Raw genomic sequence first — 20,156 nt, 5'->3', positions numbered from 1 at the left:
CATGCCAATGGAGCACTGAGCATCTGCACTTGGGTTGAACAGTCATTTTGTACTGACAGACTCCCTTTAATGAAATGAGTACTTAAGAAACATTCATTCTTCATGTAGGTACCCCGCCATTGAGTTGTCCGCTAGTCTTGGAGAGTCTAAGGAGATGCATCTTCTTAAATGCTAACATTTACATGCCGCTGGCCAGCTCTGTATTTCAGGGAATGTGTATATATGTATACTCCTAGGCACATTCTTCTGCTGGAAGAAAGCAAGCCTTTGTGTTTAGTAATAACTCTCCTCTCATCGGAATAATCAAAACAAGCTTGGACAGTGCATCTAGTGTGCTGCGGCGCAGCAGAACCGGGGTGAAAGTGCCTGGAATGTGAGGCACGTGGTTCACAGCGCGCTCCTATGACTAAGCATCTTGTCTATGTGTATGTTTTGGCACACACAGAAAACTCTTGTATTTTAGTACACCCTGTGCCCTCCCCGGTCCACTCTAGCTTTTCATTGGATGTATACACTTACTTCATTCACACCATCTGGAATCGGAGGAACATTTTATCACATTCAGGAAATATCTTCCACTATATACAGCACACAAATATAACACAAACTGAGGTCATGTACATTTATATTGTATAGAAGACTCATTTGTCTACGTCTGCATGGCAAGACAGAAAGCAGTACGGGTAATAACCACATAAAGACATTTTTTTTGTCTTTTGTTTAAAATTTTTGGCAAATTTAATGACTGACATCCAAACAGTGGGGGCATTTAAAAATTTTTGCACAAATTTATCCAAATTTCTCAATGATTTATCTCAATTTTTACACCATTTTTTAGCACCTGCTCCAAAACTTGAACATGATAAGAAATGGGGGCGCAGTTATTGTATTGGCGTCAAGCACAATGTATTTCTGATTGCATTTCCACATAAAAGTCGCAAAAAAAGTCACATATAGGGATGAGCGAACCCATGGAAGTTCGGGTTCTGCTACCCAACCCAAACTTTATTCCAAAGTTGAATTCGGGTACCATAATTGTACCTGAACTTGAACTAGAACCCCCATTGAAAACAATGGAGACCTGAACTTTGGATCTGGAAAAAAATTCTCTCTCTTTCATGAACTTCCCCTGGAACTTCGAACAACGGACTCTATGAACGCCAAACTTTTAAGTTTGGGTCCTCTCATCCCTAGTCACATATTCTAGGAATGAGCGGACCCAGGGAAGTTTGGGTTCTTGTACTCGACCTGAACTTTAGTCCAAAGTTCGGTTCGGGACCCAGAACTGTACCCAAACTTGAACCAGTACCAGAACCTCATTGAAAACAACTTTTCAAATGCAAAATTCTCTCTCTCCTCCCTGACTTCCTGAAACTCCGAACATTGCAACCGACTGCCAGGAGAAGTCCGTGTTCAACAATAAGCACCCGGGGGTGGGGGAGAAGCAAAAGAGAGTATACAGACATTACAGTACAGGATTGCAAATATTTCTTTCTTTGAGGTTAAACATTTTTTAAAAACAGGCCGGGAAATGTTTTACCTCAAAGAAAGAATCATTTGCGATTGCCTGCTGTAATGTCTGTATACTCTTTTGCTTCCTCCCCTGCCCAGGAGCTGTGGTATGATCAGACCATGTTCCTGCACGGTCAGACACAGCCATTACACAGTACACAGCAGGGGCACATTTATAAGATTATCTCAGCACAGGAACATTTTATTTAAACACATCCAGTTGTGGAAGTTATTATTATTCCAAGATCTATTGATTAAAATCAACTTTAAAATTAATTTTGTTCTTTGGAAAACCCCTTTAACTTGCAGATTTCTCTCAGAGGATACCCTCAATGTTATACTTGATCAAGAGATCTAAAGGGGTCACACCAGAGACCCCTTTTCTCCCAGAGTAAGCTGGGTGACATTCAAAATGGTTACCATTACAGCTCTCTCAAGGATTGTCACTGTGCTTTTCCAGACCCCTCAGTGGTTGAATAACCCAGATAATACTTGTAACGATATTCATCATTCATCTTTCCTAGAAGCAGATATAATCAGAAACAGGAATAGAACAAGACAACTCAAAGACTTGAATATTTCTTTTTTATTTTAGGAAAGCAATGCGTCTTAATATTCCACACACGCAGACACTGTAGCTCAGCGTCTCGCTGGCCGCCATCTCTCTGGAGATCTACTTTCTATTCTAATGAGGGACATATTCTTGGAAAAGCTGTTTCTGGCCTCTTTTACATAGGACTCCTGGTTTGCCTCACATTTATACAGCTCCCTGTGAAAATTGTGTGAATATTTTAAACAAAATATAGCAGAAATGAATCTTGTAAAAGTTCATTCGAGGGAAAAAAGTCTCTGTTAATTCCTATGTTGAAAACACAAGGCCCCATGTATAAGGCATTAGGCTATGAAACGCCTGAGCAGCACCATAGCAACCAATTAGATTTTAGCTTTCATTTTTGCAAAGCGGGATAGAAGATAAAAGATGTGATCTGATTGGTTGTTTTCTGTGCGCTGGTCAGGCCCCTGTATTTATCATTAGGCTGCCATTTTATAGAAGCCCAAAATGGATGTTTCATAATGTACATTTCCTAATAGTCTTATTTTGTATTTTGTTTTTCTGGACACTTTTTATTTTCTTTGCCTGAACCATATTTTTTTTTTGTGTATTAATTTTAATTGAGAAAACCTTTTGTAATAAAGATTCACCACATGTAAATTATGGACGTCGATACATTATGTTATGCAGAACCATTTTGCAGGCCGTTTAGAGTTGTGGGTCATGTATGGCACCAGATTCCTCCATGGAAGCCATGAACCAGTATTAAAATATTTACCAGAAACCGAATCCTAAATTGTGGCCCATTTTTGAAGCCCCATCCAGAAATGCTGCTATCGATGCAGCAATGGTACAGACTTTACCCTACTGAGGTCTGTGACTTGGGCCACTTATACAGTAGGAGAATGCGGCTCCATATATAAAGTAATATTTGATTCCAAAACTTAGATTTTTTTTAGGCAGAATTCTCTTAAAAAAAACCTTCCATATCCTACTTGTGAAAATCTGGTATTATTTCTGTAGTAGGGATCCGTATCACAAGTCACATAAGACCTAATACAGGAGGGGTGCACATATAGCGAGCGGTGTGCCGTACTCATAATGGGGGGAACCTAGAGCAGTTTCCTCAGATAATGATACCTACCATTCACCACCCTTGCGGCTACTTGTCGTTTTGGTTTGGCTGCAGAGTTGAGTACGTACGTGAACTACTGTCCTTATTCTTATATTCTTGTTTATTATAAAACCCTTTTAGCCGCACAGCACAGGGCGTGCATTATATCAGTGTTAGTTTAATTCTAAAATCACCTGGAGCACATTTCTCGAACGGATAATTATATTTTTTTCCCTCAAATGTAGCTACAAATATACACACATGTATACACATATTCACAAACATATACACACACACATACACATATACAAATATACACACATGTATACACATATTCACAAACATATACACACACACATATACATATACAAATATACACACATGTATACACATATTCACAAACATTTATACACACACATATACAAATATACACACATGTATACACATATTCACAAACATATACACATATACAAATATACACACATGTATACACATATTCACAAACATATATACACACACACATACACATATACAAATATACACACATGTATAAACATATTCACAAACATATATATACACACACATATACGTATACAAATATACACACATGTATACACATATTCACAAACATATACACATACACATATACAAATATACACACATGTATAAACATATTCACAAACATATATATACACACACATATACATATACAAATATACACACATGTATACACATATTCACAAACATATATACACATATACATATACAAATATACACACATGTATACACATATTCACAAACATATATACACACACACATATACATATACAAATATACACACATGTATACACATATTCACAAGCATATACACACACACATACACATATACAAATATACACACATGTATACACATATTCACAAACATATATACACACACACATATACATATACAAATATACACACATGTATACACATATTCACAAACATATATACACATATACATATACAAATATACACACATGTATACACATATTCACAAACATATACACACACACATATACATATACAAATATACACACATGTATACACATATTCACAAACATATATACACATACACATATACAAATATACACACATGTATACACATATTCACAAACATATATACACACACACATATACATATACAAATATACACACATGTATACACATATTCACAAACATATATACACACACACATACACATATACAAATATACACACATGTATACACATATTCACAAACATATACACACACACATACACATATACAAATATACACACATGTATACACATATTCACAAACATATATACACACACACATATACATATACAAATATACACACATGTATACACATATTCACAAACATATATACACACACACATACACATATACAAATATACACACATGTATACACATATTCACAAACATATACACACACACATACACATATACAAATATACACACATGTATACACATATTCACAAACATATATACACACACACATATACATATATACACACATGTATACACATATTCACAAACATATATACACACACACATACACATATACAAATATACACACATGTATAAACATATTCACAAACATATATATACACACACATATACATATACAAATATACACACATGTATACACATATTCACAAACATATATACACATATACATATACAAATATACACACATGTATACACATATTCACAAACATATACACACACACATATACATATACAAATATACACACATGTATAAACATATTCACAAACATATATATACACACACATATACATATACAAATATACACACATGTATACACATATTCACAAACATATATACACACACACATACACATATACAAATATACACACATGTATACACATATTCACAAACATATACACACACATATACAAATATACACACATGTATAAACATATTCACAAACATATATACACACACACATATACATATACAAATATACACACATTTATACACATATTCACAAACATATATACACACATGTATACACATATTCACAAACATATACACACACATATACAAATATACACATGTATAGTATACATATACACATATTCACAAACACATATATACACACACATACAAGTGCTTCTCACTAAATTAGAATATCAACAACAAGTTAATTTATTTGAGTTCTTCAATACAAAAAGTGAAACTCATATATTATATAGAGTCATTACAAACAGTGATCTATTTCAAGTGTTTATTTCTGTTAATGTTGATGATTATGGCTTACAGTCAATGAAAACACAAAAGTCATTATCTCAGTAAATTAGAATACTTTATAACAACAGCTTGAAAAATGTTTTTAAAATCCGAAATGTATGTTCAGTAAATGCCCTCAATACTTGGTCAGGGCTCTTTTTGCATCAATTACTGCATCAATGCGGCAATGTGGCATGGAGGCGATCAGCCTGTGGCACTGCTGAGGTGTTATGGAAGCCCAGGTTGCTTTGATAGCAGCCTTCAGCTCGTCTGCATTATTGGGTCTGATGTCTCTCATCTTCCTCTTGACAATATAAGGTCAGGCGAGTTTGCTGCCAATCAAGCACAGTGATACTGTTGTATATAAACCAGTTATTGGTACTTTTGGCAGTGTGGACAGGTGCCAAGTCCTGCTGGAGAATGACATTTCCATCTCAATAAAGCTTGTCGGCAGAGGGAAGCATGAAGTGCTCTAAAATTTCCTGGTAGACGGCTGCGCTGACTTTGGTCTTGATAAAACACAGTGGACCTACACCAGCAGATGACATGGCTCCTCAAACCATCACTGATTGTGGAAACTTCACACTAGACCTCAAGCAGCTTGGATTGTGGCCTCTCCACTCTTCCTCCAGACTCTGGGACCTTGATTTCCAAATGAAATGCAAAATTTACTTACATCTGAAAACAACACCTTGGACCACTGAACAGTCCAGGTCTTTTTCTCCTTGGCCCAGGTAAGACGCTTCTGGTGTTATCTATTGGTCATGAGTGGCTTGACACAAGGAATGTGACACTTGTAGCCCATGTCCTGGATACGTCTGTGTGTGGTGGCTCTTGAAGCAATGACTCCAGCAGCAGTCCACTCCTTGTGAATCTCCCCCAAATTTTTGAATGGCCTTTTCTTAACAATCCTTTCAAGGCTGCGGTTATCCCAGTTGCTTGTGCACCTTTTTGTACCACACTTTTTCCTTCAACTCAACTTTCCATTAATATGCTTGGATACAGCACTCTGTGAACAGCCAGCTTCTATAGCAATGACCTTTTGTGGTTTACCCTCCTTGTGGAGTGTGTCAGTGACCGCCATTTGGACATCTGTCAAGTCAGCAGTCTTCCCCATGATTGTAGAGCCTACTGAAACAGACTAAGGGACCTTTTTAAATGCTTCGGAAGCCTTTACAGGTGTTTTTTGTTAATTATTCTAATTTACTGAGATAATGACTTTTGTGTTTTCATTGGCTGTAAGCCATAATCATCAACATTAACAGAAATAAACACTTGAAATACATCACTCTGTTTGTAATGACTCTATATAATATATGAGTTTCACTTTTTGTATTGAAGAACTGAAATAAATTAACTTTTTGATATTATAATTTAGTGAGAAGCAGTTGTACACACGTATACACATAGATATACACATATTCACAAACATACATATATATTGGGAGGCAGTGACTGGGGTCGTATACGAGGGGCGTTATATATCCCCCAGAATGTGTACAGAGACCTATTAAATCCATTGGAGTGCATTGCAGTCACAGACACAGCTGCGGCTGTAATGCAGGACTGAAGTTGAGCATTGACCTGGTCAGACTGCCTGGCTAAGGCAGGTTAGTAAAACCCGGCAGGGCCTTCATTTCTTGGAGGAGGCTACAGGAAGGCAGTGGGGCGGCCTCCTCCCTCCAACCCGGGTTTTCCAGTGTTTCTTGCCACAGGTCCTTTATAAACCCTGCACTAAGGATTAGTGTTGCTCAGTGTTGGAACCTGCTAGGAGCACAGCAGGAAAGCTCGGCAGGATTGAGTGTGGCTGAACCCACGCCTGGGAAGGCTCTGCACCCGTCAGGCTCTGAGCGGCCCAGCGCGGCTGTTGCCCCCGGCAACCGTTGTTATGGACTTATGTTATCCCGGCTGCGAACCGGAGGACTTTCTGTTTACTCGTAAGTTGCTGAATAAAAGCTGCTTATGTTGAACTTGCTTGGGTCACTGCCTCAGTTACTGCACAGTGTGAACACCGCCGCCTTACAATATACATATACAGTGCCTACAAGTAGTATTCAACCCCCTGCAGATTTAGCTGGTTTGATAAGATGCAAATAAGTTAGAGCCTTCAAACTGCAAACGAGAGTAGGTTTTATGAACAGAAGCATAAATCTTACAAACCAAAAAGTTATGTTGCTCAGTTGAATTTTAGTAAATTTTAAACATAAAAGTGTGGGTCAATTATTATACAACCCCTATGTTTAATATTTTGTGGAATAACCCTTGTTTGCAATTACAGCTAATAATAGTCTTTTATAAGACCTGATCAGGCCGGCACAGGTCTGTGGAGTTATCTTGGCCCACTCCTCCATGCAGATCTTCTCCAAGTTATCTAGGTTCTTTGGGTGTCTCATGTGGACTTTATTCTTGAGCTCCTTCCACAAGTTTTCAATTGGGTTAAGGTCAGGAGACTGACTAGGCCACTCCAACACCTTGATTTTTTCCCTATTGAACCAGGCCTTGGTTTTCTTGGCTGTGTGCTTTGGGTCGTTGTCTTGTTTGAAGATGAAATTACGACCCATCTTAAGATCCTTGATGGAGGAGCGGAGGTTCTTGGCCAAAATCTCCAGGTAGGCCGTGCTATCCATCTTCCCATGGATGCGGACCAGATGGCCAGGCCCCTTGGCTGAGAAACAGCCCCACAGCATGATGCTGCCACCACCATGCTTGACTGTAGGGATGGTCGTATGCAGTGCCTTCCAGTCTCCAAACGTCACGTGTGTGGTTGGCACCAAAGATCTCGATCTTGGTCTCATCAGACCATAGAACCTTGAACCAGTCTGTCTCAGAGTCCTCCAAGTGATCATGAGCAAACTAGACGAGCCTTGACATGACGCTTTGAAAGTAAAGGTACCATACAGGCTCGTCTGGAACGGAGACCATTGCGGTGGAGTACGTTACTTATGGTATTGACTGAAACCAATGCCCCCACTGCCATGAGATCTTCCCGGAGCTCCTTCCTTGTTGTCCTTGGGTTAGCCTTGACTCTTCGGACAAGCCTGGCCTCGGCACGGGAGGACACTTTCAAAGGCTGTCCAGGCCGTGGAAGGCTAACAGTAGTTCCATAAGCCTTCCACTTACGGATGATGCTCCCAACAGTGGAGACAGGTAGGCCCAACTACTTGGAAAGGTTTTTGTACTCCTTGCCAGCCTTGTGACCCTCCACGATCTTGTCTCTGATGGCCTTGGAATGCTCCTTTGTCTTTCCCATGTTGACCATGTCTGAGTGCTGTTCACAAGTTTGGGGAGGGTCTTAAATTGTCAGAAAAGGCTGGCAAAAGAGATCTTTAATCCACACATGTGAAGCTCATTATTCTTGGTGCCTGAACTACTTCTTAATACTTTAGGGGGACCAAACAGAATTCTTGTGGTTTGAGGGGTTGAATAATAAATGACACTCTGAATTAACTTTTAACGTTTTTAAAAAAAACAAAAAAAAAAAAACAAAACCAAAATTTGCTGCAGTGCATTTCCCACTTCCAGGCTGATCTACAGTACAAATGTCACAATGCCAAGTTAATTCCGCATGTGTCAACCAGCTAAATCTGCAGGGGGTTGAATACTACTTGTAGGCACTGTATACACACATGTATACACATACATATATTCACAAGCATATACAAATATACAAACATGTATACACTTACATATACACATATTCACAAACCTACATTGTGTTCCAAATTATTATGCAAATAATATTTTCTCAGATTTTCCCAAATTACCTATATGAATTGCAGTCATTGTAATTTTCCAGTCAAATAACTATTAGAGTACAATTGAAAGGTTTTTGTATAAACTGCCTATGATAACAGTATATTTTTAAAAAAATAAAAAACTCAAACTGCACTCAAAATGCATGTTCCAAATTATTATGCACAGCAGAGTTTTCAAAGTTTTCATTTTAATAAAGAACAAAAAAAAATGGTCATTTTTGCAATTATAAGCATTAGCAGGTTATTACAAGCTGAAATCAAACAGTTTTCAACTCAAAACTTTATTCTAGGTGATGTTACATTTTCACATAGGACCCCTTGTTCGAAAGGAGCTTCTGAACTCTCTCGTCCATTGAATTTGTCAGGTTTTGGATGGTTTCTGCTTCAATTGTTTTGCATGAGGACAGAATACCCTCCCAGAGCTGTTGCTTAGATGTGAACTGCCTCCCGCCATCATAGACACTCCTTTTGATGACGCTCTGCATCTCTGGCTGCTATGGGCATAACAGGGGACAAACTTATGGTGTGGCCCCCATGCTCCCCTGACCTCAACACCATTGAGAAACTCTGGAGCATCATCAAAAGGAGTGTCTATGATGGCGGGAGGCAGTTCACATCTAAGCAACAGCTCTGGGAGGGTATTCTGTCCTCATGCAAAACAATTAAAGCAGAAACCATCCAAAACCTGACAAATTCAATGGACGAGAGAGTTCAGAAGCTCCTTTCGAACAAGGGGTCCTATGTGCAAATGTTACATCACTTAGAATAAAGTTTTGAGTTGAAAACTGTTTGATTTCAGTTTGTAATAACCTGCTAATGCTTATAATTGCAAAAATGACCATTTTTTTTTGTTCTTTATTAAAATGAAAACTTTGAAAACTCTGCTGTGCATAATAATTTGGAACATGCATTTTGAGTGCAGTTTGAGTTTTTTATTTTTTTAAAAATATACTGTTATCATAGGCAGTTTGTACAAAAACCTTTCAATTGTACTCTAATAGTTATTTGACTGGAAAATTACAATGACTGCAATTCATATAGGTAATTTGGGAAAACCTAAGAAAATATTATTTGCATAATAATTTGGAACACTGTATATATACACATACATATACAAATATACACTTACATATAAACATATTCACAAACATATATATATACACATACATATACAGATTTACACATATGTATACACTTATATATACGCTACACACATGTATACACTTACATATACACATATTCACAAACGTATACACAGGCATATACAAATATACTCACAATCAAAACACTTTTAAGTGGGTCTCCATTTTTCAAACATTTAATTTGCACATCACGATACCATTCAAGTCTTTAGAAACAGTAGAGACCTGATATACCCAAGTAACAATTGAAGAGGTACAGTGCCCATTGGGGTCCCTTGATGATATCGGTAATTTTTCCCATGTACATTATATACAGGGGTGTAGTAGCTATAGGGGGTGTAGATATAGCAGTCACACCTGAGCCGTGGTGCAGAGATATAGGTCCCTCTTCCATGTAACAGGGTTGCCAACTTGATTTATTTTATTTACTTTATTTCCTGGCAGCTTGTCAAAAAATCACAGACAGGCAATATTTTTTATGGACGCATTGGAAAAACATAACAAATCATTGAGATTAAAAGTGATCCAGTGTCTACAGCCCATAACTCTGATAAGGAGACATTATCTGCATTCACTCTAAACCGATGATATGTAGTCACAGTAATCCGTATAAGTTTTTTCAGCTTCAAAAAAAAAAAATCACCGACACCTTAAAAATTTTTTGTTCGGACAGGGCCTAAAATGTGACCAAATTTATACGGATTGTCCTGAAACGTTTGGACAGTGCATGTCAGACAGGGTTTTTTTTTTTTTTTAATTCAGAGTTACATAGACGTTCAGCCTGGTCGACCATGTGTAGGGCTTTCTGTAGTGCAGGACGGGGCCAGGAATGTTCTCTTCAGGACAGGAAGACACAAGAGCCTGTTCTGGGAATGTTTATAATGTCACAACATGAAGAAATGATTGTTCTGGGTGGATTATGTTTCTGCCTGGTGGTTTATTGGTTACATGAGAAAGCCGCCTGCTGCTCGGGCCATAGAGGGGGTACGGAGGCAGGGGACAGATCTCCGGAGGTCAGCAAATTGCTGGATTGCAGGCAGCGAGGGAGAAGACGCGGGTCCTATTGGATCAGATGCAGAGGTGTAACACTCAACATTACTCAACCCCGTCACTTATTTTTGCCTGCGTACTTCATATTACATAACTTTCTTTTTTTTTTTTTCTCTTTTCTCCAGGTCGCTTGAACTACCCCCATCCAGGAACAGACAGTCTTCTCATGCTGAATGGTAAATAATTTAGTTCCTTGATTAAATATTAGCTCAGCAAACACATCACGCTGTCTAGTTACACTCCGTATTCCTGGTGTAATGCGTCAGTTAATGCTTTCTTCTCATCAAATGATGATGCTGCTTTTTGTGCCATTTTGTAGCATGCCCTGTTTTCCCGACAGGCTCGCTGTTGCACAGTATGATACCAACTAAGACCTCGTTCAGACATCACTTTTTCTCGCCCGGGTGCTATCTGTAATTTCCACTCATTCCTATGACAATCTATGGGATAATTCACATGTCCGTTTTTTTTTTTTTTTTTCCCCCCCGACCGAGTAGTCTGCGCAAAAGCACTGAGACTTGTCCAATATTGATCAAACTCACCAATGCAAGTCAATAGATCCATGAAAAAATTGGACAGCACTCGAATGCCATCTTTTGGCTGTCTGCTCGTCGCAGCACTCGGATGCCATCTTTTGGCTGTCTGCTCGTCGCAGCACTCGGATGCCATCTTTTGGCTGTCTGCTCGTCACAGCACTCGGATGCCATCTTTTGGCTGTCTGCTCGTCGCAGCACTCGGATGCCATCTTTTGGCTGTCTGCTCGTCGCAGCACTCGGATGCCATCTTTTGGCTGTCTGCTCGTCGTAGCACTCGGATGCCATCTTTTGGCTGTCTGCTCGTCGCAGCACTCGGATGCCATCTTTTGACTGTCTGCTCGTCGCAGCACTCGGATGCCGTCTTTTGGCTGTCTGCTCATCACAGCACTCGGATGCCATCTTTTGGCTGTCTGCTCGTCGCAGCACTCGGATGCCATCTTTTGGCTGTCTGCTCGTCGCAGCACTCGGATGCCATCTTTTGGCTGTCTGCTCGTCGCAGCACTCGGATGCCATCTTTTGGCTGTCTGCTCGTCGCAGCACTCGGATGCCATCTTTTGGCTGTCTGCTCGTCGCAGCACTCGGATGCCATCTTTTGGCTGTCAGCTCGTCGCAGCACTCGGATGCCATCTTTTGGCTGTCTGCTCGTCGCAGCACTCGGATGCCATCTTTTGGCTGTCAACTCGTCGCAGCACTCGGATGCCATCTTTTGGCTGTCTGCTCGTCGCAGCACTCGGATGCCATCTTTTGGCTGTCTGCTCGTCGCAGCACTCGGATGCCATCTTTTGGCTGTCAACTCGTCGCAGCACTCGGATGCCATCTTTTGGCTGTCTGCTCGTCGCAGCACTCGGATGCCATCTTTTGGCTGTCTGCTCGTCGCGGATTATTTGATAGGAGAAGCTTGAGGAACCTCCATCAGTTTGTTTTTTCATCACTTAAAAACTTATGAAACTTTGACCAAACTCTGATGGTAAAAACTGACGACATTCCGACCATTTTTTGTGTTTGAGAAAACTCGCCGACGTCTGAATGAAGCCTTAGTCTGACCGTAGCATAAAGGAGCAAGAGACCTCGTACACTGGTGCCATCTGTTCTGTAGGATTTATGATGGATCCAAAGGAGTGAATTATAAGGGAGTTATTTGATTTTTTTTTATGTTCCTTCCCCACAGTTTTGTCAGAATTGGTCTTATGTCTTTTAGGGCCTCGTTAGAAACCAAAACCCATATATTATGTCAAGGGAAAGATAGATCTGTCAGAAAATCAGACAGGCAGATCTAACAGAAAACTTGCATGTTAATGGAGGAAATACCGAATGAAGGAGTTGTCCAGGGCTGAACTGTTCTTAAAGGTTTTTCCAGGTTTGGCACGAGTGACTGCCGACTTGTGAATCATCACATCTCGCATAGCGCGCACTCTCAGCGAGACCGCGCGGTCATCTGACAAAGTATTCTATATACTTCCAGCCACATTCCGACTAGATGTGCGAGGCCTTGCTCATTGCTTATTGAGTGAGGCCCCACATGTCTAGTCGGAATGTGTCTAAATATCGAATATGACCGCCCGCTTCCAGCACCGGAGAAACCTGACAGCGCGCGCTATGTGACATCTGATTGACAAGTCTGCAGTCACGTAGAGTGAGTTAGTTTCACCCCTTACATCTCTTAGTTCTGCCTTCTGCTGGTGTTGATTTCAGCTTATTGGTGGGGGTGCTGAGTGTCGGACCTCCACCGATAGCCTGTTGATGACCTATCTTATAGATATGTCAGTATTTGTCCAGTTCTGGACCACCTCTGTAAAGCAAAGTCAGCCAAACCCATAAATTTGTTGAGTAGTATGTAGGGGCCGGGGTATCCGGGCATTTCCGTGACAGAAAATATCTTGAGAAAGTAGGGGCAAATATGTCCAATCCTGTCTGAAATCTTTGAAGGTCTTATTCGCCTATCCCCTCTGTGTGTGTATGGTGAGGACTCGGTGAGGATAGCCGACCGCTATCTGAGATATACGAGCACCAAAACCGTTCTCACCAAACATTGGCCGTCATTGGAGAAAAACAGGACAACTCAAGGGGATTGTTTGCGTTTTGGTGGAACCTGCCTTGCTCCAGAGTGCTGCAGATCCGACCTGTTTGTCTTTAGGGTTGGCTTTTACTTTTTACACCAAACACCAAAGCTCTGTGTGGGTTGTTAATTCTGACCTTTGGCTCCAGGGGTTAATAAACAGAGGGCAATGAAAGCGGTGACCTGCAGTCCCTGCAGGAATAATGATCTGCTGGATGGCTATCGATCTAGTGACTGATTACATGGCGCGTGAGAATGAATCTTTCCACGCGCTAAATTCCCCTCAGCATCAATTTATTTGGTGCTTAATCTAAAACATGAGGGCTGCTCCGATGATCTTGTCATCTGGGGCCCCCATAAACATGCTTTATAGCTGCGTGCAGATCCATGTCCTGAGAAATATGACTCTTTTATGACGGCGTAAGAATAATTGCTGATAATACAAGTTACTTCTATTTCCATGGCTCTTCTCATCTACATAAACGGGGTCTGGATAGGCGTTCGGCACTGCTGTGCGGCACTGAATCATGAGGAAAGCTCATGTTTTTGTTTTTTTTCCCTTTTTTTTTTTTATTCTTATCTATCACTATAGCCATATCAGAGCTTCTTTTTTTTCAAGTCGAGTTGTAGTTTTGAATAACCCCATTAATTTTACTATAAAATGAACAATAAATGGGAAATAAAATTCCAAGTGGGGTGAAATCAATGAAAAAAAAAAGTTCTGACATTGGTATTTTAGGTTTCATTATTACAATGTTCGTTGTGAGATATAAATGACCTGGCAAAATGATTCTCCAGGTCAGTACGTTTATGGCGATACCAAAGTTGTGTAGTTTTCTATTTTTTTTTGGTATTTTTGTAGCTTTATAAATTGTGTTTTTTTTGCTTTGAGATCTGTATTGTTGGTAACTTCATTGTAAAGTGATGCAGAATTTATTGGCGCTATATAAATAAAATAATTATTATTACCATTTTTAAAGAGGGTGCATGTGATGTTTTGGTCACTTTTTATTGCATGTTTGAGGGGGGGGTGCGGCAACCTCAAATCATCCATTTTGCCATTTTTATTCTTTTACTTTCTGCGTTTATCTTACGGATTAAATTTTTTTTTTTTTCGAGCAATAGATTGAACTTTTACTGACGCAGTGACACTAAATATGTTTTATTTTTAATTTCTTTATTTTTGGAAGGGGAAAAGACGGATGATTCAAAATCTATTTTATTTTCGTTTTTTTATGTATATATTTTTTAAAACTTTTTTTTTATTACATTTCACTATATTTTTTTAGTCCCTTTAGAGGACTTGAACCTACGATCATTATTTGATCACTATGTACTACAATAGATAGAACAATTACTGATTTTCTGTGGATGGGCTTTACAGGAACAGCAAGATGACAGCAATGATAGCCTTCAGAAGGCCACAACTGTGTTTGTATAGAGTGACCAATGTGGACGAGTAAAGCTGCAGTGTAGAGCATGGTGAAGCGACAGGAATGCAGCTGGAAGAGACAAGAAGTTGAGGGATATGGCATCTGGCTGGAACGGGGAGTGGAAAAGAGGTAAGTGGCCACAAGGTCTCACTGACTCTAGATCATAATCTAGAGTCGGTGAGACCTCGCGGTCACTTACCTCTCCTCCACTCCCTGTTCCGGCCAGATGCCACTTCCGATCACATAGATGCCTCCTCTACTACACCCAACAAGAGCCGAAACACCAGTCACTAGCTCTTGCCGTAATGTTCGGAGCTCCTTTGCTCCATCTGGCCCTCTGTCAGCTGGCCATGCCGTCACGCTGATAGCAAATTTCTTTCAATATTTTTCAAAATTTTTCGCGAGGCCTATAGGCTGGTGGTACTTACTATGCACAATTGGTAACATGGCACTGGTGGCAATGAAACCAAAGCACTGCAAACTTCTCAATACCTTTCCTCATCCTGTGCACCTAGTAGACCCCGCCATGTTTTGATATTGCGTTGCGGTGATGCACGTCATAATGTAGTCATGATGTCGCAGGGTCTACTAATTAGAAGAGACATCCAGGATGCTGGCAGGTAGTAGAAAGTTCGCAAGGCCCTGGTCATACTGCCATGGAGGACCAACATGGCTAATGGTTCTTTATACTAGCTCCACAACTGGAGGTACGTAGCAAGTTTATATTGTGCCAATCATATCTACATAACATTATGTAAGGCCACGTTCCTCTGGGAACCAAGAAGGCAAACACAGTTCTGGGAAGTATTAAGAGAAGCTTAGCGTCTAGATCACATGAAGTAATTATCCCCCTCTATTCCTCCTTGGTCAGACCTCATCTGGAATAGTGTCCAGTTCTGGCCACCACATTTTAAAAAAGATATAAAAAAAACTGGAGCAAGTTCAGAGAAGAGCGACCAGGATGGTGAGCGGACTGCAAACTTTGTCCTACGAGGAACGGTTAAAGGATCTGGGAATGTTTAGCTTGTAAAAAAGAAGACTGAGAGGAGACTTAATAGCTGTCTACAAATATCTGAAGGGCTGTCACACTGTAGAGGGATCATCCTTATTCTCATTTACACATGGAAACACAAGAAGCAATGGGATGAAACTGAAAGGGAGAAGATACTGATTAGATATTATAAAAAACTTTTTGACAGTTAGGGTGATTAATGAGTGGAACAGGCGGCCACGAGAGGTGGGGAGTTCTCCTTCAATGGACGTCTTCAAACAGAGGCTGGACAGACATCTGTCTGAGATGGTTTAGTTGGACACAATGACCCTGGAGGTCCCTTCCAACTCTAACATTCTAGGATTCTATGATAAGGGTGTTTTACTTTTGTTCTGGAAAATACTATTTTCTGATCCAGCATGAAATCTCCAATTAGAATGGCGGCGCTTAGCACAATCGGCGAGCGTACAGGCCTCTGGGGTGGAGTAGGATTAGGAACCTTTCCTCACTCTTCCTCCGTCTATCCAAGTTGACATCATTTTTCACCTGACAAGGAATCTGGGCTACGCTTAGGGAAGAACACAGAGTTATATAATCGAGAGCGAAAATGAGTCCAGGCAATTTTCATGCAAATCTCCTGTCTGCTGTTTCGCCTGCAGCTCTGCTACGGTTTAATAGGGAGTTGAACATTTGTAGGTCATTGCAGCTATTTCATTCCCACACTCCAGCGTCAGAGCTGGTTTTCCTGCACGAGAGCGGCTCTGAATCAAAGAGGGTTTATTTCTACCTTCTACACAGCTGAACTATGGCTTCTTTCATAGCGACGGCTTACAAGGATGGGAGCTGTTAGCGGGGGGACGTGAGCGTGTGTTTTATGTATGAAGCACTGAAGTCCAATAGTGTCATACATAGGGCTTGTGCACACGTTCAGTATGCGCCGTGGATTTTTCTGCACTAAAAACACATCTCTTGGTAGGAAAAAACGCGTTTTTGATACATCCTTATTGTGTTTTTTCTTTATTTTTTATAGCATACTCTCGAATGGGTGAAAACACTGCAAAAACGCTAAAAGAATTGACACGCCGCAGATTTAAAAAAAATAAACACTGATGGTTAAAATACACAAGAAAATAGAAACTGCGTGAAATTTCAGAAATGTTAATCAGTTTGCTGATACTGTAAAACAAAGTGTTTTATTACCCAGAAAAAAAAAAACAGACTGCAAAAAAAAAAAAAAAACGCTGAAAATACTCCGTGTGTGAACATACCCTTAAGATGCACTATTGTCAGAATCCTACAGATTTTATAGCAAACCTTCCTTTTACACGGATAAACAAGCACCGATCAACAATACTATATAGGAAGCCTATTGTCTTTTTTATGGCCGTTTGTCAATTGGTCACCCAACCTCCCGTCATTATTGATGCTAGTGCCTGCCTGATTTAAACGAGGGCAACCAACAAGTCCTGTGTTAAATGGCTTCAAAGGGGGTAATATGTAGATTTTAGATCAATGTTTTCTAGATGGATATATAGATTTTTACATCTATATGTGATGGATAAATAGATACAAATATATCAATAGTTAGATAAATTTTAAATAAATACGGGATAGATAGATTTTAGATCAATGTTTTATACATGGATATATAGATTTTACATCAGTATGTGAAGTCATCCTTTAGTTGATTTGGAGGTATACTTAGGGTCATTGTTGTGGTGAAAGGTGAAATTCCTTGTCATGTTTTTAGCAGAAGTCTGAGGGTTTTGTTGCAAAATATATTGATAACGTAATTTCCTCCACCTTGACTAAAGCCCCAGTTGATGAAAAACAGCCCCAAAGTATCATGCTGCCTCCACCGTGCTTCACTGTGGGTATGGTGTTCTTTGCTGGCTTGTGAGCAGTTTACGGACCATGACTTTTGCTGTAAAATGCAACTAATAAAATGTCAGGAAAATCCTCCTAGAACAGTTAGTTTACATGGGGTTAATCAGAATCACTGTAAATGATGTCAGCTGTGGACTGAATACTATTAACCACGAGATTAAATGTGACTGGTTAATTATGACCACAACCACGTCCCTAATTATAAGCGGGGGGTTCCCACTTATGCTATCACATCATTTTAGTTTTGTTATTTTTATTCCCCCCCCCCCCCCCCTAAGTGACTCAGACGTAGGCTGCTGCTTCTGAGTGTCCGCCTCCTGCGGGCTTGCACGCCCGAAAAAAGTGCACGTCAGAGCACACATTCACTCTGCCTGTCACCATTGCGGTCTTTGGCCCTGTCAGAGCATACGTCCAGACCTTGTTTTGAGGGAGAATTTTAGGACGTATGCCCCGACGGGGACACAGAACGCTATGTGATAGCACCCTTACCATGGAGTCCACACCTTAGTGACCAAATAACAGTTTGGAGTAATGATCTAGATCAGTGTTTCACAAACTCCAGTCCTCACGGACCCATAGAGGTCATGTTTTCAGGATTTCCTTGGTATTGCACAGATGATGGAATTATTATTAAAGGGATGTTCCCATCTCCAAGATCCTATCCCAATATGTAGTATGTGTAATAATAATATTAGCAAATGCCTCCAATTAGAAATGTAGTATAGTTCTTTTGATTCGCTGTGTCGCTTACCCCATGTGCAGGTGTCACGGGTGTGTCTGAGGTGACTGCAGGAGATCTCTACGTTTGGCATTGCAGACATTATCATAGAGGCTGGCTGTCTCTAGGACCCAGCAGCTACCTCCCTCTGGCTAATTAGCTCCCTGGCCTGAGTGTATAAATACCTGGTGTGTCTGAGAGGGAGGTGCTGGCGATATTCATTACTACTTGTGAGGCTTTAGCAAGAGCAGTACTTCGTCCTCTCTGGAGCTTGAGGATGTGTGCGCATTTGTCTGGAGTCGTCTAAAGCTAAGAAATCCCCTCGCTGTTTGTCTACCCTTGTTGTCTATAGAGTATAGTGGAGATCGACTAGTGCTCATCTTCTCCCTTCCCTAGCCTTAGCCATACGACAGGGAAAGTCAAGGCGAGGCACGCGTGCCGTGATTGGTGAAGAGCCAATATAGGGACGGTAGTTGAGACAGGGTGACACTAGACCAGACTAGGTCGTCTCCATCCCCCCTTTCCCTAGTGTCTGGGCTCCCTTTCCCTCTTCCCTTTGTGTTACACTAAGTCTTTCCCACACCTTGCGTGACAGCAGGGCATTGCAGTAGCTTAGGTATCCATGGTTACGACCACTCATATAGTGAGTTAGCTCTTAGAGGTCATAACCATGGATACCTAATGCCCTGCACATGAGGTAAGCGACATAGCGAATCAGAAGAACTATACTACATTTCTAATTGAATTTGTTTGCTAATATTGTTATTCTTACACCTACTACATATTGGGATAAGATCTTGCAGATGAGAATACCCATTTTAAGCATTTGAAACTGCCATAGGTTCAATACTAAGGATATCTTGAAACGTGTTGTGTTGGGGGCCGTGAGGACGGGATTTTGGAAACTCTGATCTGGATTATCAGCTCTCTGCCAGGGAGGAGGTATAGACATAGAGCATGCTATATTTTCTGGAAGCCATAAAACATCTGGTGTTGTTTGTCCGTTGACTTCCCGTGAACAGATACGGCCTCGACCAGCTGACCTTCCAATTTTGTCAACATCCACATTTATTTTGTCTGGGCCAGAGATGGCGGCATCTGTGCACACATTCT

At 40.4% G+C, this 20,156-nt stretch overlaps 1 protein-coding gene across 4 annotated transcripts in view; it reads left to right on the top strand.

Moving 5' to 3' along the window:
* Nucleotides 1-20,156, top strand: part of CPEB2 (cytoplasmic polyadenylation element binding protein 2) — a 120,104-nt gene that overhangs the window by 57,418 nt on the left and 42,530 nt on the right. For all 4 annotated transcript variants that reach the window (XM_073647375.1, XM_073647358.1, XM_073647366.1 and 1 more), the window contains exon 4: nt 11,548-11,598. In XM_073647375.1, coding sequence (XP_073503476.1) covers nt 11,548-11,598 — 51 coding nt within the window. The remainder of the gene's footprint in view (nt 1-11,547; nt 11,599-20,156) is intronic.

The sequence above is a fragment of the Phyllobates terribilis genome, unplaced genomic scaffold (genome assembly GCF_046119375.1).
Source record: "Phyllobates terribilis strain yellow unplaced genomic scaffold, ASM4611937v1 Scaffold_1__5_contigs__length_1240528914, whole genome shotgun sequence".
Taxonomy (NCBI): Eukaryota; Metazoa; Chordata; class Amphibia; order Anura; family Dendrobatidae; genus Phyllobates; species Phyllobates terribilis.
Note: the sequence above shows the minus strand (reverse complement) of the source record. Positions and strands in the feature narration are given on the sequence as shown.